Raw genomic sequence first — 20,518 nt, 5'->3', positions numbered from 1 at the left:
CTCATCACCGAGAAAAGTTTCGACCAAACATTTCAGTCCAATTTCCTCAGAATCAATAAGGCTTATTTTTCAACGGTGCTGCACAAAGGCGGGGCACTCCACGCAATAAAACACCCGCCTCACGAAACCTCCGTGGAAAGGGGTCTGGGAGGGGATGCGCTCCAGGAAGGTGTGGGCAGCTCCAGCCGCAGCCAGCTCCAGTTCTCCAGTTCGGCAACATCCTGCCCGCCCTTGAAAATTGGCCCATGACGTCATGGTTGTGATAGCAGGCTGCGCCGGGGCTGCGCCGGGGCGGCGGGCTGGCTGGTCGGTCGGCCCGGCAGCTGGGGCGACGCCCTGGAGCTTCCGCGTGGTTCGTACGTCGTGGCGGGGCGGGGCGGGGCGGGGCGGGGCGGGGCGGGGCGGGGTGGCGATCGGCCGAGGCGGAGGGGAGGGAGGCGGCTCGGCCGGCCGGTGTATAAAAGCATGGCAGGGGCGGAGTACGCCTTAGTCTCCGATTTGAAGTGCGTCCAACTCAGTCGCCAATATGTACACTACCGTGAGTAGCCGACCTCAAAAGGGAGGAAGGGGGTCAAGAAATTTTTGGGGTCGTCGCATTTTTCTCCGCTCAACTGCCTCTGCCTCATTTTTTTAGGGGGCGGGGGGGTTGCCTTTTCCGGGTCCGAAATTGTCCACGGGTAAAGAGTCGAGTGGCCTCACCAAATTTGATAAATTGCTAAAAAAAAATTTCTCCGGGAAATTTTAAAAGAATTTTCTTTCAAAAACACTTGATATTGCCGCCGCTTAGTTGAATGAACTTGCTCAAAAGTGTGGTCGTTGTCGCACTGGACGTGCCAGAGTTCATTTTCCCCGCTGTTCATTCCGACGTCGTCGGGGTCGGCATCCAACTGCGACTACCGTACTGCGCCGCGCACACGGCGGCACTGGGACTTCGGGACCTTAAGGACTGCCCTGCGCTCGGTCTGGCCGCGCTGCACTGCGAGGCACTGCACTGCGAGGCACTGCACTGCAAGGCAGTACACTGCATTGTGGCGGGACGCGTGCCGTGCGCTCTGGAATGCGCCTGGCGCGGCCCAGCGCGGCCTAGCGCCCCTTGCGTCACTCCGTGTAAACTTTGTTTGGCCGCTCTGGTTACAGCGGAGCGCTGGCCCCGCTCGCCCCGCGCTCTCTGCGAGGAGGAGGGGAGGGGGGGGGGCAGGACTTTACCCGATGCTGCCAAAAATCTGTCGCAACGTGCGCAAGGCGCGGGGCGCCGCCTGGGTGTCGCAAGTCGCTGCACTTCTTGCACGCGGTGCCGTGCAGCCAGTGCATTGCGGGGGAAATTGCAGTGAGGGCACACACACACGCACACACACACGCACTCGCACACACCGGCCGCACCGGGTGATAGACTCCGGGGTGCGACGCCAACGGGCATAGATAATCCGCGGGGGAAAAAAGTTGTAGAAAACGCGCTTGCCTTCTTTTTCTATCCTTTGAAAACGCGCGCGATCTCGTGGCCTAGATTTGAGCGCAGTGCGCCACGCGCCGCTCTGACAGGCAAGGGGAGGGGAGGGGAAGTGCTTCACATCGGTGCTCTCGGCGCCAGAGATTGACTCGCTGCGCGACCCTACGTCGGCGACCCTGCCGCCGGCGACCGGCCCGTCCGCGCGGCAGGCCTCGACGGCGTGCTCCGACGGCGTGCTCGCGTTGGCGGACACGCCCTTCCCGCCGCACCATTACGGGCCATTACTGCCGGCGAACGGCTCGAAGAGAGCTCCACAATACGAGATGCATTATTGCTCAAGTTTTCTCATTTTCTTTCTCTCCCCCGCTGCGCAGGTGTTACTTGTGGCGACGGCCCTGCTCGGCGGCGCGCTCGCGCAGCAGCAGTACAGCCGCGACCCGCAGACGGCCGCCATCCTGACGGACGCCCGGTACCTGTCCGGCGACGGCACCTTCGGCGCCGCCTACACCCAGGAGGACGGCGTGCAGTTCAAGGAGGAGACCGACGCCAACGGCGACCGCCGCGGCGCCTACAGCTACGTCGACCCGTCCGGCGTGCGTCGCACCGTCAGCTACACGGCCGGCAAGAACGGCTTCCAGGTACAGAGGCCCACCGGGGCGCTTTCAACTTCCGCCGTCTGTCTCTTGTTCGCCTCGACTCCACTCTCTGGTTCTTTTCAGGCGTCCGGCGACCACCTGCCCCAGCCGCCCGTCCCCGTCGCGGCCCCCGCCCCCGCCGCCCCCCAGTACCAGCCCCAGCCCCAGTACAACCCCGCGCCCGCCGCGCCCCAGTACAACCCCGCCCCCCAGGGCGGCTCCTACGACGAGACCGGCGAGTACGACCCCCGCTACAACGACCCCGCGTTCCAGCCCAACACCGGCTACCGCCCCCAGCCCCAGCAGTACCAGCCGCCGCCCCAGCAGTACCAGCCGCAGCCCCAGCAGTACCAGCCCCCCGTCAACGCCATCCCCCAGTACAACCCCACGACGCCGCCCCCGCACCGCTTCTTCCCCCCCGGCAAGCTGGACCTCAACAGGACCCCCGACGGCTTCAGCTACAGCTTCAGCAAGAGCAGATAGGCGCGCCCGCGGCCCGACCGCGCCAAGCTTAATTTAATTCACCAAAACAAAACATCGCAAAAAAAGAATAAAAACCGGAAAACCGTTCGCCTGCTTGCGTCCTCCCCCGAACCGCGCAGCCAACCCACACATAAAAAGCACCATTCCGCAAACTCAGGAAAGCGGGGACACACCCACAAAAATGAATTCGCTTGGCAGGCCCGTGGCCGCCAGTGGCGGTTAGGGTAAGCCTTGGGGTAAGCAGGCCCCTTCGACCTCAAGTGGGTCGTACCGATGGCGGCACTCCGATGGCGGCCGATGCAGAGTCCATACGTCCGCGTTGTCTCACGGCCAGCGCGCGCTCCAAGCTCCCACATGGTGCAGATAGGCCAACCTGTGCTGCCATTCCTTTAGCGTACTTCCAGCACTAAGTCTCTCTCAATTTTTTTTTACGTTCATTATCCTCAGAAAGGAGCCGGTACAATAATTATTTTCGTCCCCGCCTCCAGCACGGGCTTTGGCTGTTCACAAAGGAATTTTCACAATTTTGTTTTTAAAACGATTCATGCACCAACATGCTGCAGGATTATCGAATTCCTTTCCCAGTGCAGTTTCGCGGATGCATGCAGCCACGCTGATTCATCCATCTCACTCTGACTGCAGTACACGTTCCGCCTTTACTTTCTCCCTCTCTCTCTCTCTCTCTCTCTCTCTCTCTCTCTCTCTCTCTCTCTCTCTCTCTCTCTCTCTCTCTCACTCTCTCTCTCTCTCTCCCACGTGCGCACGGCCGGCGCCTCGACTCGCCTCGCCTCGGCCGTGACCCTGGCCGGCGAGCTGACCCGGCGTGCACGGAGCGCCGAGCCGCCACCGCGCCGCCACCGCGCCGCCACCGCGCCGCCCAGAGCGATCCAGATCAGGAAAGACATCGAGGCAACGGGAAGCACTTCATAATTCAAGACCGGCTGCTTAGCATAGCGCGACCCGCAGGCCGCAGGCCGCACCGACTGGGGCAGCCCGGCCTATCCCGGCCTAGCGGGCCGCGCGCCCCTCCCACTGGAAACAACGCCCCGCAACACCTGCAGTAGAACGGAAAATGTTCTCGCTCGCGATACACTGCTTTCGATTCCGCGCGTCCGCGCGACGACTCCGGACAATACGCACTTCTTGGGGGCGGCGCGGCCTAGCGCGCGGCCGGCCAGTCCCATTGCCGCCAGCCCACGCTAGACGACGGACCAAGCGTGGCGGCGAGGCGGGGCGGGGCGGGGCGGGGCGTGGCGGGGCGTGGCGGGGCGGGGCGGGGCGGGGCGGGGCGGGGCGGGGCGGGGCGGGCACCGCGTTGGGTTAGGTCAGTGCAGGACGCGTGGTATCTGGCGCGAAGGAGGAGAAGCGAGGCGCGGCGCCCGATGCAGCGGCTCGTCGCTCTGTCTCTCTCGCAGAATCGTTAGGCCGGCGCGACACTAGACACTGCAGAGGCATGATTGATAATCCAGGAGACTATTTCTGTTCTATGAGTTGGTACGCGTGACCCCTGTCGCCTCTCACACACACAAACGCGCGCGCGCGAATACCCCTACACCACACAGGCAGTGCGAGGGAGACAGAGCGACGAATGTTGGCCGACGGGGCGGCGCTGAGCGCTAGACCCGCTAGACCTAGACACGGCTAGACGCGCCGAGGTGGGGACTGGATACCTTGTCCGGCGAGCCAAGTGGGCGCCGCCGCCGTCGGCGCGCCCGAGTGCCAATGCTGCACTCATTCCGAGTCGCAGTCGCCGCTCCGTCTCCGTCGCACCTGCACTGGAAGCGCCGTGGGTGCGAGGGAGACGGCACGGCGGCACGACACGGCGGCCTCACCTCACCGCAGTGCACCCGAGGGGTACCTCACTTCGTCTAGTCAGTGTACACCCCTGACTCCAGTCACTGCCTTGTTTCAGTCTAGTCACTGAAAAAGTCGGCAAAACCACGTAAATTTGTCCCAATTTTAGTATTTTTGCAACGCATTTCGTGATATTTTCAGTCTAGTCAAAGTGGAAATTGAGTACAGTCACCAGTCAGTGTACACCTGTTTTCGAAGTGAGGTACCCCTCGAGTGCACCGCAGGCAGCGGGCAGCGGCCGCGTGGCCACGGCCAGGGAGCGTATTCACTTTCAATGTGACGTCACTGGCAGCCAACCGGGCAGCGCCGGGCAACGCAACCAGGCACACGGAGTGCACGGAGCAGACCGCTCGCTCTGTCTCTCTCGCACCGCCGCGAACCCTCTGCGGCACGCCCACGAGTGCGAGAGAGACGGCTGCGGAGGCAGGCAAGGCAGACAGGCGCATCGGGCACCGTGCCACGCCGACGGAGCCGACGGCAGCACGGCGGCAGTGCAAGTCCACTAGGAACCACATCGCGGAGAAGTGAAGAGTGGGGGCCCGGCCCGGCCCGGCTCGGATCAATACGATGGTACCGTGTTACCGTGTACTGTACTCCGCGACTCCGCCCTTGCCCGCTTCCTCCAGCATCCTTTACCGCGGCCCGCCCCGCCCCGCCCCGCCCCGCCCCGCCCCGCCCCGCCCCGCCCCGCCCCGCCGCGACACGAGGCCCGGCCACGCCCGGCTCTGCGCGCGTTCATCTGGTTAGCCGGATTCGTTTTGCTCTCAATCGAAGCGAAGGCGTGGCGGCGCGTCTTTTTTGCGTTTCATCGCGGAGCTCCATAAAGCCGGCAGCAGGAAGGCGAAACGAGGCGGGGCGGGGCGGGGCGGGGCGGGGCGTGGCGGCGACCTTCAGGGTCACTGGCACCGACATACTTCCTTCGGGCGTGGCTCCCCGTGATAAGCACGACAGCAAATCAGCTTCCCGCTTCTCCTTCTTCTTCTTCTTCTTCTTCGTCTTCTCCCTCTTCTTCTCCATCCCCGTCAAAGTTTTCGTAGCCCCTTCGTTGTTCATCGCGACCTCGTTTGCCTGCTTTGTGGCTGTGAGTTTGTCGGGCCTCGTCTCGTCTCCAGGGCGGTCCGCGCCAGTCCGCGCCGCGACCCCCGCCGGGGCCGGGGGGTGGAGCCTGGCCAAGCCTGGCGGGGCTGGCGGGGCCCGCGTTGCCAGGACGACCCCGGCCAGGCAGACGGCTCAGCGCGGCGCGCGCCGCAGACAGGGTGGCTGTGGGCGGCCGCCGCCGCCGCCGGGGGGCCGCCAGACAAGCACGTGGAAAAGGACACGCGCGGTACGAAACCAAACTGCAGCAGCAGTGGCGCCGATCGCGCGGCAGGCCGCGAAGGCCTAGACGCACGCGAGAGGACAAGCAGCCGTAAAATTGGCAACGAAACCTCCACGGCGGTGAGGTTGGGTGAGGCTGGGCGGCCGTGCGGCACTCTAATTAGTGGACTGTTGTTCGCCAGTTCGCCGGCCTCTCTCCCTCTCTCTCGCAGTCACGGCGCGTGCCGCGAGGGTGCGAGAGAGACAGCGCGACGAGAGCAGACGCCGAGTCGCTTTACTGTGCGTCGTAAAAGAATGTAACCTGCGTGGCCTTGGCGCCCGCCTTGCCGCCCGTGCGGCAGGTACACTGGTGCAGGGCGTTGGAGGCCTTCGGGCCTGCATGGGGGAGGTCCACGCCCTGGAGGTCCGCGGGTCCGCTTCCCGGGCGGCCACCACACTGGCCACTCCAACGAGTGCAAGATGATGCAAAGCTTCACGCGAGTAGCGCCATCGACACGTGTACACTGTACGCACGCCGCCACGCCGCGCCGCCACGCCGCGCCCGAAGAGCGGCAGAGTGTTAACTGGAGCGGCGGGGCGGGGCGGGGCGGGGCGGGGCGGGGCGGGGCGGGGCGTTTGGCACGGAATCTAGGCGGCACCATCACGGCGCCTGGGCGCAAGGTCGCGTGATCAACTCGGAGGACTCCCACGAGTAGTCGAGAGTGAGAGTGGAGAGAGAGAGAGGGACTGCCTGCAACGAACTGCGGACTGTGACACACTGGCAGAGACTATGGGCAGACTGCACACGCGTCTCGTTCAAAAAAAGATGACAAGAGTGGGTTTTACCAGCATTTTTCATTTCGACACGAAATTTGTACAAAACAACAAAAGCCCTACACGTAAAAAAAAGCAAGCAATACAAAAAAGTACACAAAAAAAACACAACGCGAAGGCAACAAATATGTAGTCTATACAAAAGAAGTGTACCAGGTGGTTATCACAGGAACGTGTGAAGAGCACACACGGGGAGAAAGTAATTACAAAACGAGAGAGTGTGAGTCCAAAGTACAAACTACACAGCAGTCCTATGGTTTACCCGTCAATAGGCGAGTAGTCTCGCGACGCCCAACTAGTGCGTGTTGTTGTTGTTGTTGCTGCGCGTCGCGACCCTCGCCGCCTGTTGGCGCAGCCTATGGCTTCCACGGGGCGCTCCCGACGCCCCGAGCACCAGGAGGACTAGAAGCAGTGCCTCCGGCCCTCTGGCGCTCCGTCAGCAGCGGGGAGGCCCGGCGGCGTAGAGGAGAGGGAGCGTCGCGGTCCCTCGTCCCCTGCCACGGGGGCGGCCGCACTTAGGCCGCACTTGCTGCAGCACTGTAGCGACCCCCACGTGACTTCCCTGAGCGGGGGGCCGCCCACCCAGCGCCCCGTCCAGGACGCGCTCCATGGACGGCCCCCGGCGAGCGGCACCTCCGCGACGTCTAGTAGGCGGGGGCGCCGCCGAACCGGTGGCCGAGCGGCGAGTTCAGGAACTGGGAGGCGGCGGAGGGGGCGGCCTGCTGGGCGTACGCCTGCTGGGGGTAGGCGGGGGCGGCGGCGGCGGGCTGGTACCTGGGCTGCTGGTAGGCGGGGGCGGCAGGCTGGATGTACCGCGGCTGGTAGGCGGGGGCGGCGGCGGCGGGGGCGGGGGTGCCGGGGACGGGGGCGCGAGGCAGGTGGTCACCCTCGACCTGGAAGCCGTCCTTGCCCGCGGTGTACTTGACGGTGATGGTCTTGCCGTTGGGGTCGACGTAGCTGTACTGGCCGCGGACGTTTCCCTGAAAACAAGCAACGCTGTGATCACTGGATTGCAAATTGGAGTACTCAAGAAAAGCGCAACACTGCGTCTGTTCGGTGTGGGGCCCTTGGCAGTGACCCTGTCGTACCTGGCCGTCGACGTTCTCGACGCGCTCGTGATCCTGGGTCTTGTAGTTGGTGGACGTCTGGGGCAGGCCGTTGACGGAGGCAGCGGGCGCCTGGTACTGCTGGGGCTGGTACTGGGGCTGGTACTGGGGAACCTGGGGCTGGTACTGACGAGCCTGGGGCTGGTACTGGGGCACCTGGGGCTGGTACTGAGGCACCTGGGGCTGGTACTGAGGCTGGGGCTGGTACTGAGGCTGGGCCTGGGGCTGGTACTGAGGCTGAGGCTGGTACTGGGGCTGGGGCTGGTACTGGGGCTGGTACTGGGGCTGAGGCTGGTACTGGGGCTGGGGCTGGTACTGGGGGGCGGCGGCGGCGGCCTGCTGCTCGGAGTACGCGTAGGGGTTCTCGTACTTGTCGGCGCTGTAACTGCCGTCGTCGTCTTGGGCCAGGGCCACGGCCACCAGGGCGAAGAAAGCAACGAGCCTCATCTGCGGAACAGAAAGAGCACATTTAGCGTCGCGGTTATCGCCGCCGGCTGCCAGCCCCAAGGTCGGTGGTTCGATCCCCGTGCCCGCAACGCGTGCCGCTGAATTGCCGTCGTGTTTGTTTGTTTTGCTGTCATTGAAACGATGATCGCAGTGACATTGACGAGGTATCCTGTGACATGACGGTCTTGACGGCGGCCTGGTTCCGCGAGGGCGTGCGCAGTGTCTGGTGTTGCGGTGGACGCAGTGTGGTGGACGCAGTGCTGCTGCGCGGGGCGGGGCGAGGCCGCCGCATTGGCTAAGCCGTCCCAGCGGCAAAATGACCGCATCACCATCAAAACCTCTACCGGCCTAACGGGCATGCAGAGGAAGCCCCAGTGACTGGAGTCCAGAACTGGAGAATTGGAGTGGAAAGAAGACTCACGAGCACACACACACACATGCATTATGCATGCCGCCCCCAATATTGCGCCATTCTTTCCGTTCCACAACCCTTCCGTCTCATTTCCTCGCGTCATTCAGCGCGCGCAACAAAATCAGAGAACGAAAAAAAAGTCGCCTCGACCTCGCATTCGAACCCGCGTCCTCGTGGAGGTCGTGTCGTGGGTGCGGCCGCCTCGGCCCGGCCGCCTCGGCAGGGGCGCGAACTTTCCACCTTATTCACCACTCATTGCTTTTTACGCGTGCGTCGGCGCGGCACGGCGTTTGTTGCGGCATTCGCCGTGGCCTTTATGCCGTGCGCCGCCATGCGCTGGACACACTGCTCATTCCAGCTCCAGCCGCGGCTGCAGCGGCACAGCGCCGAGCAAACAAGGCTCCAGTGCGGCTCCAGTGCGGCTCCGGGCAGTCCAGACAGTGCAGGCACCGCGCAGCGCCGCGCCCAACACGATGCGACCGATAGCGAAGCATAGCGAGGCACGGCGAAGCGGCAAGCATATTCCAGAGACGGTCTCGGCTCGGCTCGGCACGGCCGGGGCCGCGCTCTCACAGTGGAGGCGGCATTACAATACACTCCACTCGCAAATTGCGATCGGACGAAAGCGAGGCGAGTCCAGATGACGCAGGCCTGGCATGTCGGCCGGCCGGGGATCGGGCGCGATCGGGGCTAAGCAGAGGCGAGGCGAGCGAATATGAGAGTGTGCGCGCGGGGCTGGCGGGGCTGGCGGGGCTGGCAGCCAAGTGCCTGGGGGAGAACCTTAAACCACGACCCGTCTCAAGGTGCGCCCTGCCGCTTGAATGGCCTGGATCTGACGACGTGCTACACAGCAGAGAGGTGAAAAGAGTAGCCAATGTGCTTATCTGAGCTGCGCTGTTGCGGAGAACAACGAGTCCATTCGATGATGACATAACGATGATTTAATAACCTTGCCGTTTTACCATTCTCACTGATCCTGACCCGACTTGAATTCGCCCCCATTCACTGGCATTGTAAATCTCACGCTCGCACACCCCGAAACATGTTGCACAAAGAAAATTACAGTGCTAACGAAAACGAACTGCGAAATGCAAGAACGAATCAGCTGACACTTGACATTGATATTGATCCATTTAAATCAACCATTTTTTTTTCACGTTCATTCATTCATTTTTTCAATGAAAGCGCGACTGGCCTTGCAAATAACAGCAGCGCGGCGGATTCGCCACCGCCAGGGCATTCGGGCAGCGCGTGGTGCGTTGCGACAGACCGTGCGGAGTGCATGGAACACACGAATATCGGATCGGCTACACTGCCATTACCGCGGCCTCAGACAAATCATGGCAATTACTTTCGCGTTGTCAACTCGCGAAATGAGGGGGTAATTTACAGAGGCGGGCACTTTCGAAGTCCGTTCGAGTAACGAACAAAACGCCTATTTTATAAAATAGGTACAGCGTGTGTACTGGATGGAGTAGAAAGGGCGAATGAGGTTGGGAATCACCCCAAAACACGCGGGCGCTTCAGTGCGTACTCGCATAAGGCCACCGCATTCGATTCTCGATATTCTTCTCGACTTGACGCGGTCCTTGGCATTTCCCGCCCTGTCCACAAATCATCCCCGGCCGTTTAACGCCGTTAAACGCATGGCTAATTAAAAACGGGACTCACCATGGCAGGGATGTGTGTGTGCGATGCCTGAGCTCTCGTCGACTAAACTCGTGGAGCTGAAACATGTTTCACTGTGCTTTTATACGGCGACCACCCAGAGGGGAGGGGGCAGCTCGGGGTGGGGGGCGGGGTGGGGGGCGGGCTGGCGGGGGGACTCGCACCCACGCCTCGCGGCCCGGCCGGCCCGGCCTCCCCGTCCGCGTGCCCCTATCATTCGCAGCCTCCGAGCTGACCGCCGCCGAAAAGCCTTCTTCCGGGACCGGGGCACACTGTGGTCCTGAGACTGCAGCCCGGTACCGCCCAGGCTGCGAGCGATGGCTGGAGCGATGGCTGGAGCGATGGCTGGAGCGATGGCTGGGGCGCCTGGGGGGCGGGCTGTGCTGTCGAGCGCGGGAGTGTTGCGGGGCGGCCTACCCTCGCCTTCACAGGCGCTCTCTCCGGCGGCCTTCTTTCTTTCTTTCTTTCTTTCTTTCTTTCTTTCTTTCTTTCTTTCTTTCTTTCTTTCTTTCTTTCTTTCTTTCTTTCTTTCTTTCTTTCTTTCTTCCTCTCCGACCTTCTCCCTCTTTCTGACCCCCCGCTGGTTTGGTACTCCAGCGCAGCAAACAGCATCCTATAAATCTGGAGCGCAAGGCACTCGCCACACGCCGCTGCCTCCACCCAGTTACTCTTTTCAGCCAAGTTCGAACGGCGACTCCAAAAAACAAAAATGACAACAAATCCAAACTCTTTGTGATCACTTTCCGCCTTCCATTATTGAACCCAAGTCTTTTTTTTTTCTTCGCTAGGCGTGTACTGCGGGGGTGTGGTCGGTGCGGTCGGCCAGTCGGCTGGCCAGTGAGTTGTTCTAATCTGCCGCCGTCATCGGCTTCGACCTCTCGCTGGAGCGCTATGGCTCCTGGCTGTGTCATTACGGATTCGTCGCTCCGTCTCTCTCGCGCCCCTTTGGGCCGGCCCGTGAGAGCGAGAGAGACGGAGCGACGACGAATCGGACTGGCCAGCTGGCCGGCCGGCCCCGCCCATCCCTGGAACGCCGCGGCGTGGCGTGGCGTGGCGTGGCGTGGCCTGGCGCCTCCGCGGTTCTTTCATTACCGCCTGTTTTCGTTTTCGTTGGCCGTTTTTGTTTTTATTCGCCTTTTCCACTTCCGCCGTTCTTCTCCTCTCCGGTTCAATTAAGGAGTACGCCCATAGCGGCCGCCGTGCCGCGCGCGCCGAGCCTCGCCGAGCGAAGCGAAGACCACAGGGAGACCAGTTTCGGCGGCAATGCACTCATAACGCCTTGCGAAGGATTTGGATGCATTGTAAAGCAGCGCGCGGAGAATGCAGTTCGAGATGCGAAAAACATTTGGTTGACGAGCGTTACGGAACGACAATCTTTGTTAACAGTGCGAGCCGAATTTCGCGCGCTCCCTCACGAGTTCGATTATCCAGTTCGATTTAACAGCGGACTGTCGAGCGCCGAAAACAAAAAAGAGTCCAGAGTTATGGCTGCTTGTGTTGGTTTAGGAAAGGCGCCACGCCACGCCGACGGCTCCACCACAAAAAGGTGGCTCTTTATGGCCTCCGTGATCGAGCCTGATCGATGGGGGCTCTTAATTAGCACTTCGAAGCCCGGTGTCGGGCTTCTGGCTTCTCGCGACCTCGCCCGAGTCGACCAATAGGAACCGGTGAATTTATCGAACAGTGTATTCAGTTTCCGCGCGGTGAATCCGCGGGAGTAAGTGTAAGCGGGCCCCGCGGTCGCCGCGAGCCCTGAGGTGCGTGATTGTGTTGTGTGTGTGTGTGCGTGTGTGTGAAATTGCTGAGACGTTGTGAGTTAGTTTGCTATTTCGCGATCGGGTTGAAACAAAAGCGCTTGGTTCGCAAGGGAGTCGAGGAGAGTCGAACCTCCACTGCGCCTCTGTGTGTGTGCGGTGTGAGTGCGGTGTGTGCCTGTGTGCGCGGCGCTCAGCGCTCCTGAGTGGCCAATGAGAGGGAGAGAGACAGCGTGGGCCCGTCTGTCTGTGACTGTACTCTTCCGATCGGACCAACGAACGACCTTGGGCGGCCCGTAAAGCACGCGGGGAGACCAATACAGGCGGACGCCATTTTACTTTGATTTCGCAGCAGCAGCAGATCGAACGATGAGCGAAAGAAAGTGTGTCCCTTCCTTTCGCCCCCGATTATTTTTTTTCATCCACTGCGCGTCACTTTTATTCATGTATGTACAGGTCGGTCAGTTCAGTAGACACTATAAAAATATTGTTTTTTCATCGGCGTAATTTTGTGAGGCGTACACACGCCAGGCCCTCCGTTTATATCACAGTAAGCTTTGCGTCAGTCTTTGGTTAGAGAGAGGGTCCGGCCGCGAGTACAGGTTGCACTCTGTCATGCGAAAGCTATCGAACTAACTTAGTGGACTTTAGTCCAGCGGTACTGACTAAGCACCACGCTTGAATAAATTATGAGTCAACGACATGATGTGTTTCGTCGGTTTGGTTAGGCGTTCTTGACGCCGAGGTGCTCGTGGTGGGGACGGGGAAGCCCCTCACGTCACGGCGGTGTTCTCGTAGCGGACCACGTCGCACCGCTCCCTGGTCTGAGGCTGCAGGTACCCCTCCGCTGGAAAGGACAGACAGGTCAGCATTGTTTCGTCTTCATCGGCAACAAAATCACAACAAAATAACAACAAAGCAATAACGAAACAATAACAAAACAATAACAAAACAATAACAAAAACAACAACAAAACAACAACAAAACAACAAGTTGGCTCCTCACCGCACGGCGGGCAGGCCACGATGATCGGCGAGTGCTCCTCGAAGTACTCGGGGTTGATGACCATGCGCGCGTCCAGGTCCAGGTAGCCCGAGCCGCGGGCCAGCATGCCGTCCAGGATGGTGACGAGCTGGGCGAAGTGCGGCCGCTCCTGCGGCTCCGACTGCCAGCACCCCTGCATCACCCGGTACCTGGCGCGGCGGTTCCCCGGTGTAATCATTCAATTTGCTCCGCAAAACAAACACACGAAGGCAAAAGCGAAAAACGAAGCTGCCGCCTCTATAAGTGTTTCGACCTCAGGAGACTCACAGTTCACGGCTGCAGTGCTCGGGGCGCGCCAGGCGCTGGCCGGCCGCCAGCAGGGCCACCATGTCGTGGGGCGCGACACCCGAGTACGGCGCGCCGCCCAGCGTGCACAGCTCCCACAGCAGCACCCCGAAGCTCCACACGTCCGACTTGCTGGTGTACACGCGCAGCAGCAGCGACTCGGGGGCCATCCATTTGACCGGCACTGCGGGGCAGGGGCAGGCACGTCAACAACAAAAATCACAACAAAACAACAGCATAACATCAACAACAACAACAACAATCAACACAAAAACAAAGCAAAACAAACAAAACAACAACAACAACAGCAATCAACACAAAAACAAAGCAAAACAAACAAAAGAACAACAACAATCAACACAAAAACAAAGCAAAACAAACAAAACAACAACAAAGCCCAATTTGACCGCACCTTTGCCGGCGCTCAGCTTGCAGTAAGCCTCGTCGACGTACACGTCCCGCGAGAGGCCGAAGTCCGAGATCTTGCAGACGAGGTTCTCGTTGAGCAGGATGTTCCTCGAGGCGAGGTCGCGGTGAACGAGCTGCGGAAAGAATGCATACAGTCAGAAAGTTGGGGCAGCCAATTCGACGAAAATAAATACAAAGCGTAGATTGGACAAAATCCGTGGCGGGTCCTCAGCCTCATGGCCCACCTTAAGCTGGCCGAGGTAGTCCATGCCCTTGGCGATCTGCCAGGCGAAGCTGATGATCTTCCTGGGCGTCATGGCGGGCCGCTCGCCCTTGTCCTGCTTGTCCAGGGCGTCGTCGGCGTCGTCGGTGTCGGTCCAGCGGCTGCGGTGCAGGTAGCCCCGCAGCGAGCCCAGGCCGCAGTACTCGAGCAGCACGCAGACGGGGCCCTCGGGGTCGGTGCAGGCGCCCAGCAGCCGGATCACGTTGGGGTGGTCCACGTCCTTGAGGAGCTCCAGCTCGGACAGCAGGTCGCGCAGCTCGGCGCCGCCGGCCGAGGACGCCGACGAGCGCAGCGTCTTGACGGCCACCGTCGCCGGGCCTGCGTTCATTTGGTTCGTTTGACGGGACTGCCTGCGCCTCGCTGCGCCGCCGCAAACGTGTCAACTCACCCTTCTCCTCCGCGGTGAGCGTCCCCCGCAGCACCCGCCCGAACTCGCCCGAGCCGATCTCCTCGTGGAGGATGAGGTGGTGGCGCGGCACCTCCCAGCGCGGGTCCACCTGCAACGGGAGACCAACCGGACCAACCGCTGCAGCCAGAGCCCCAAACGCCCCAAACCACTCCGCGTCACTCCGTGTGCTCACGTTGGCGGGCTGCCGCAGCGCGGTGTTGACGGCGGGGTCGTGGCGGAACACCTCGGCCTGCGCGCTGCGGAGGTGGTACTCGCTGTCGTCCGGTCGCTCCGTCTGCGCCGCGCGCTTCGCGCTGGAACGCCTGCGGTTGCGGCAGCTTCGCATGCCAAGTTTACATTTTTTGAGTGACAAAAACCACCAAAACGGGACCCATTTTCCCACTGGACGCTGACCTGAGCAGGCTCGCGTACAGGCCGGCGCCCACCACGGCGCAGAAGATGCAGATCATGATGGTGGCCTGGCACGTCGAGTCGCACGACTGCTCCCGCGGGGACTCCACCCGGGGGCTGGTCGCGTTGCCGGAGACGGAGACGGTGGCGTTGTTGTGCCGCTTGCTTCCCTTGAGCCGGCGGCCGCGCTGGTCTGCACAGTCAACACACGTCAGGCCCGTCAGGCATTACACCTCCTGCTTTTCCAGCGCTGCCTCTTGTTGAGGCGTACCTGTTTTCAGGGGGTGGCACTGGCAGCCGTGGTCGTCGCAGGCACCTATCCCGGCACACTGGCACATGCCGCGGTCCGTGCCGTTCTCCTTGAAGGTGGAGCAGTACACGCCGTTGATGACCCTGTCTGGAGACAGAGGCGCACTTTAGGCCGGCGAGGGTGGCGGGAGGCTGGGACTCCCAGCCTGGGAGTACTTGAAGCACGGTCAAAGCAAGCGTTTCGGATGCCACCTCGAACATGACAACTTCGGGTTGGGCCTCGTCTTGGACGAACCTCGTGAACGCCATCGAAAGCGACGTGGCATGAGGGAAGCCCTCAACATTCATTTTCGTTGTAGGTTCCGAGAGGAAAATTTTGCATTCTGTTTCAAGGTGCTGTCTGTTTTCTTCTGGTAAACTCCGTCGTCTATTTTATCATGGAAATGTCTGACAGTGCAGAAGCGTATTGTGATCGTGACGAAAAGAAGAAGCAAAATTTTGATTGGAAGCAAAGCAAAGCCAGCGAAGTGGAACTTACCAAGACGAAGCAGAGAAGAAGGAAAGTGAAAAACCAAAAGCAGAGAAACTTGAAGTGGTTTCGGGTTTGATGAATGTGATTGCGTGGCGTGTATGTACAAGATTGCCGAAGAAAAAGGTGCGAAGACAATGACAAACGATGGCTGAGTTGATGTCTTTATTCGCTTCGAACCCACCTCTACACGTAAAAACACTTAAGTAGATCGTATTGCTACAAACGGTCCTTCTTTAGCCGAATCAGATCCCATGAGACCAAAAAAAAATGAGCCATGATGTTCACACGTCTAGTACACTGGTAAAACTAAAGCGTAACTCTATGCTTGAATCAAGCATAAAGTTACGCTTGAAGACGTTACGCTTGAAATCAAGCATAGACTAGAAATTCTCCTATGCATTTAGATAGGGGAAATCTTGGCGGATGAGCCTGTTACGCTTGATTTCAAGCGTAAACTGATTACGCTTGAAAACAGTGGGTAATACTACGCTTTAGTTTTACCAGTGTAAAACCTGCTCAAGGTACAGTAGTATTACTATAATTGAATATAGATCAAAATATTATTTCGTCCAATTCACTATCAACAACTTTTTCAAGGTCGTGGTATTGTCTTAATACTGAATCGGCGGGTACCATTTCGTACTGTCTTACACTGTCGGGAGGACTACAACATTGTTCTCCTCTCTCCCACTATCCAAAACTCCATTTATTAACTCTTTCGTGAGCAAAAATAAATAAATAAGAATCGCTTCGAAAGCGACATTGCTTCAGTTCTACGGGAACGTTCCCAAGCACGTCCACATCCTTGCATGGCCCTTCTTCAGACGCCTCTGAGCAAAGGCGTGCTTTGGGGACGCTCCCCTAAGCACCGCGCCCGTTTACAGTGGAACGACGCCAGGGGTTACAGGGTGCGTGGTACACGAAAGCAAGCCAGTTTTGAGAAACCAAAGCAGCAGCCCAGTGGAAGAAACAAACTCACCACGAAAAAAACTGACTGAGGCTGACTGGCAAAAAGAGAAAGGCTCCCCCAAACTCGAGGACAGCAGTGGCCAAAAGCAGTGGGTAGGGAGTGTTGCCCACTCGTTCCTACAGGGGGCTCTCGGAAGCGGTCAACGCACCGGTGCAGTCCTGCGGGCAGACTCGCGAGTCCAGGCGCTCCAGGGGGTCGCACTTGGCGTCCGGACAGGTGACGAGGCTGGGCGAGCACGTCGCGTACTTCTTGGTGGCCATCATGACCGCGTTGGTGGCGGTCGGCGACAGGTCGCGCCACTGGCAGAAGGTGCTGTTGTTGCTTTTGCTGTCCGGAGAAAAGGTCAAGTTGAAAGCCCCGCTTGCGTTGCAGTGCGTTGCAGTTTGGCGGCTCGACTCACCTGACGAAGATCCCCGTCCCCACGCCGCAGGCCTTCTCGCAGGTCTTCTGGGTCTTGTGCAGGGCGCAGGACTGGTTCGCCTCGCACTCGCGCGGCTCCACGGGCGCGTCGTACGCTCGGCGAGCCACGATGCTGACGGTCAGCGTACGGTCCGGCTTGGCGGCGCCGGGGGTGAACACCTCCACCTCCAAGCTGGAGGAGAGCAACGTTACAACTCTCGAACCAAAAAAAGTGAATAAGCAAGTTGAAGCGGCACTCACATGATGATGTCGTCACCCCGGCGGGGGAAGACGCGCGATGCGTTGGCCACGTACACGATCCCCATCTCCCTGGTGACGTCCAGGGCGCCCTGGCCGCCGTCCTTCTTCACGTACTCCTTGCCGTCGTTCCACGCGCCCAGCTGCCCGAGGCGCGCGAACTGCTTGGCGTTGGGCAGCAGCAGCATGGGCGGCGCGTAGCTGTCCTGGAAGGACGAGAAGCAACGAACCGTGAGCCGTGACGCGGGAGGCCCTCCATCCAACAGCACCTCAGCACAGCCCCGCCTCGGCCCCGCCCCTCGCGCCTCGGTGCACGTCGGCGCCGGCGCGGCAGGCAACCCAACCGACGCACCAAGGTCCGAGAACCTCGCGCCAAAACGTCCCCTCCCTTCCTCTCACCGCGTCGATCGTGTCCTCGTTGAGGGCGGCCCGGCGCCGTCGGGTCGGCGGCACGGCGGCGGACTTGTCGGCGGGCTTGTCGGTAGACTTGTCAGCGGACTTTTCGGCGGGCTTGTCGGCGGGCTTGTCGGCGGGCTTGTCGGCGGTCTGCGGGGCGTCGGTCTTCGGCGCGGTGCTGCTGGAGGACATGGCCACGGGGGGCGTCAGCGGCGGACCCCACATCGTCACGTCCATGCGCAGCTGCGGCCGAAAACAACAAGAATGTTTGACACAGTTTGAGTTTTGTTGTTGTTTGTTTTATTACCAAGGACACTCACGTCCTTGCCGGGGACCCCTTCCCGCAGGGTGGCGTCGGTCAGGGTCAGGGACACGTTGTAGTGCGACTCCATGGGGTCGCGGACTTGCAGCCCTGCAACAACAACAACAAAGGGTTGAACAACGCCCGAACGCACCGAACTCACACGCGGTGGAGGCAGGCAGTGTACGCACGGATGCTGATGAGGGTGTGCTGCACCCCGACGTGGGTCACGTCGAACTCGAGCTTCTTGTGCGTGACGACGCCGCTGGGGTCCGCCACCTGCAGCTCGCCGAACCGGTTGGCCGCCCTGGAGTCCATGTCCTTGACGAGCAGGTGCGCGCCGCGGGCGAGCTGCGACTCGGTGGTGAAGTTGTACTCGAGCTTGCCCTGCTCCTGCAGCACGGGGGCGTTGTCGTCCTCGTCCAGGACGTGCACGGCGACCACGCGCCGCTCCGTGGCGCCCCAGGGCGCGCGGCACTCGATTTCCAGCGGCACCAGGGACCCCGGGCCCGGCGTGGACCCGTTGCTGGAGGGGCCCACGTCCCGGTCCAGGTTGCCCAGGCTCCAGAGGTCGCCGTCGCGGATCTCGAAGAACTCGGTCCCTGCGGAGTCCGCAGAACACGGCGGGAATGAACTCATCGGGTCAGCTCGGGCTCGGCAGCGGGCGGTGCAGGCCACAGCTCGGCACGGCTAGTACCAACACCGGCCACCTCGCTCAGGTCTATATATTTTGTTTCATACAGAATGTTAATTACTATCTTTGGAATGAGCCCGCATACTACCCCGTATAAGGAAACCGAACGAGTATTGACTGAGAAATTTGAAAGGGAAAAGAAAAAAATTTGAACTCTACACCCCCTCCCCAGTCTTAATGGGGAGGCCTCCTGCTTTACTTCGGTGTTCGGGATGGGAACCGGTGCTATCAGGTACCTGGGGTTAATCCCGTCAGCGACCCTAAGCGTTCGCCGGGGGACCCAGTAGGACCCCAAAGCTCAGGCAGCTGGGTGAGAGCACCCAGTACGAAGCTCTTTGAGGGGCGGGACGTAGAGTGAGACGACAGAGAGACAGAGAGAGACTCAGACAGAGAAGAGGTTTGGTGGGAGCTTCTTGTTTTCGTAGGGTTGGTTGTGTACCCCATGGTACCCCCACTGTCCGGCGCTCCCGTACCGAACATACAGCGTTTTAGGCCAGCTTCAAAGGACTTATCATCGCCTCCCCGACAAGTCAAGGAGGCACCACCCGCAACCACACACCGGGTGGTCTGGATTGATGGATCAAATACTCCATCGCTCCAGTGCCGAGGCCAACCCGCCGAAGCGGATTGCTTTTTAGACACCCACAGCGGAGTGGCCAGGTGAATGTGACTCTGACCACTACGCTATCACGCTTGTACGTCTGGCAGCGTGTTGGACGACGGGTTTGAGTTGCACTGGGAGGAAGGCGGTCGAAAAATGTAATGAAATGATGGGATTCGATCCCCGGACCCCGCCATCGGGATCACACGACTTTACGCTCTCGGCCACCACGGCCCATGATGAGGGGACCGGCGTGAGGTGGGTTCTTGACGCAACAGAACTCGACCGACCCGGTCAAAATTTCGCAAGAAGTTGGGGGAGTCGAACCGCCGTCCCTTGCACTGAGGACCGACGCCTCTACTCCCTGGACCACCACGTCCCATGCTCGGAGTGGGCTCACGTTTACGGGTTTGAACCGCACTGGGTGAGGCAGTAAAATTAAATGGAAATATTTGTTAGGAGTCGAACCGCCGGCATGTGGACCTGTTGCACACGGCTCCGCTCTCATGGCCTCGAACCACCACCCTTAGGATAGCAAGTCGAAAAAACTTTTGCGACGCTGGTATTCGAACGCCGTCCTGCGGTAACTCGATCCCACGTCTCTAACCTCTCGGCTATCACAGCAGTTGTGAAACGCGATGGATCATCTGCTTTGATTATCGTTCGTTGAATGAGATTTTTCACCACTCTCACCTAAGCCAGCTTCATCACCACCAACGACCGCAAGGTCGGACGGGACTAGAACCTCACGCGCGGGTGCGACACTTGACCCCACTTTTTACCCCGATCTCACCGTTCTTGAGCGTGTAGATGGGCTCGTCGCCGTTGTCGCCGCAGGGCACGTCGGCGAGGCGGTGGCCGATGGCGGCCAGCTTGGTGGCCCCCTTGTTCTCCCACACCTGCAGCTCGGCGGCCAGCCAGAAGCACGCGTCGTGGCAGTAGTGGCAGGGGTCCTCGCGCGCCGCGGCCGGGCCCTGGGGCTTGTTGACGCACGGCCGGTCCTCCTGCACCAGCTCCAGGGTGATGGTGAGGTTCATGCGCGCGCGGTCGGCGGGCACCATGTAGGGGCGCGCGGCGCGGTGCAGCGGCGCGGCGGGCAGGGCGGGCACGCGCGCGTCCAGCCACACCACGTGGCGCCGCTGCGCGCCCGCGTCGCTCAGCACGCCTGCAAGAAGAGGGTCATTAGCGACAGCCGAAAGCACCGAAAAAACGGCACGGCAGGCGCTTCTTGCCGCCATTACGCGAACCCCTACGCCTGCGGCGTTCGGACGCTGGCAATACTCACGGTGATCGGTGACCTTGAGGGTGCCGGTCTTGGCGTCGACGGTGAGCCAGGCCAGGTTGGGCGTCTGCCCCGGGGACG

At 60.6% G+C, this 20,518-nt stretch overlaps 3 protein-coding genes across 3 annotated transcripts; 1 reads left to right on the top strand and 2 right to left on the bottom strand.

Annotated features, from left to right (window-relative positions):
• Nucleotides 1-492: 492 nt before the first annotated feature.
• On the top strand, nucleotides 493-2,652 carry LOC117647019 (pupal cuticle protein Edg-78E-like). The gene is made up of 3 exons (XM_034388500.1): nucleotides 493-538; nucleotides 1,822-2,085; nucleotides 2,167-2,652. The coding sequence occupies exons 1-3, from the start codon at nucleotides 527-529 to the stop codon at nucleotides 2,563-2,565; spliced, it is 675 nt and encodes a 224-aa protein (XP_034244391.1). The 5' UTR covers nucleotides 493-526; the 3' UTR covers nucleotides 2,566-2,652.
• Nucleotides 2,653-7,193: 4,541 nt separating this feature from the next.
• Nucleotides 7,194-10,248, bottom strand: LOC117647373 (RNA polymerase II degradation factor 1-like). The gene is made up of 3 exons (XM_034389096.1): nucleotides 10,186-10,248; nucleotides 7,638-8,102; nucleotides 7,194-7,529 (listed from the first exon to the last, which is right to left on the bottom strand). The coding sequence occupies exons 1-3, from the start codon at nucleotides 10,186-10,188 to the stop codon at nucleotides 7,194-7,196; spliced, it is 804 nt and encodes a 267-aa protein (XP_034244987.1). The 5' UTR covers nucleotides 10,189-10,248.
• A 2,021-nt stretch (nucleotides 10,249-12,269) lies between these two features.
• On the bottom strand, nucleotides 12,270-20,231 carry LOC117647149. The gene is made up of 15 exons (XM_034388716.1): nucleotides 19,949-20,231; nucleotides 18,052-18,462; nucleotides 17,880-17,971; nucleotides 17,563-17,802; nucleotides 17,167-17,369; nucleotides 16,907-17,098; nucleotides 16,655-16,833; nucleotides 15,027-15,152; nucleotides 14,759-14,948; nucleotides 14,345-14,682; nucleotides 13,919-14,274; nucleotides 13,678-13,807; nucleotides 13,248-13,449; nucleotides 12,942-13,129; nucleotides 12,270-12,783 (listed from the first exon to the last, which is right to left on the bottom strand). The coding sequence occupies exons 1-15, from the start codon at nucleotides 20,214-20,216 to the stop codon at nucleotides 12,710-12,712; spliced, it is 3,189 nt and encodes a 1,062-aa protein (XP_034244607.1). The 5' UTR covers nucleotides 20,217-20,231; the 3' UTR covers nucleotides 12,270-12,709.
• Between the last annotated feature and the right edge of the window lie 287 nt (nucleotides 20,232-20,518).

This window comes from Thrips palmi, unplaced genomic scaffold (assembly GCF_012932325.1).
Source record: "Thrips palmi isolate BJ-2018 unplaced genomic scaffold, TpBJ-2018v1 HiC_scaffold_2, whole genome shotgun sequence".
Classification (NCBI taxonomy): domain Eukaryota; kingdom Metazoa; phylum Arthropoda; class Insecta; order Thysanoptera; family Thripidae; genus Thrips; species Thrips palmi.
This window is presented reverse-complemented; position numbering and strand designations above follow the sequence as displayed.

Excerpts from the sequence above, each read along its gene's own strand:
- LOC117647019 (XM_034388500.1), top strand. Across the intron at positions 2,086-2,166 it reads CCGGCAAGAACGGCTTCCAG|GCGTCCGGCGACCACCTGCC; the intron begins GTACAGAGGCCC and ends GGTTCTTTTCAG.
- LOC117647373 (XM_034389096.1), bottom strand. Across the intron at positions 7,530-7,637 it reads TCGAGAACGTCGACGGCCAG|GGAAACGTCCGCGGCCAGTA; the intron begins GTACGACAGGGT and ends GCTTGTTTTCAG.
- LOC117647149 (XM_034388716.1), bottom strand. The coding sequence starts at position 20,216 with ATGGTGCCCGCCGACCGCGCGCGCATGAACCTCACCATCACCCTGGAG. Across the intron at positions 14,949-15,026 it reads GTGCCACCCCCTGAAAACAG|ACCAGCGCGGCCGCCGGCTC; the intron begins GTACGCCTCAAC and ends TTGACTGTGCAG. Across the intron at positions 13,450-13,677 it reads CAAGCTGAGCGCCGGCAAAG|TGCCGGTCAAATGGATGGCC; the intron begins GTGCGGTCAAAT and ends CCTGCCCCGCAG.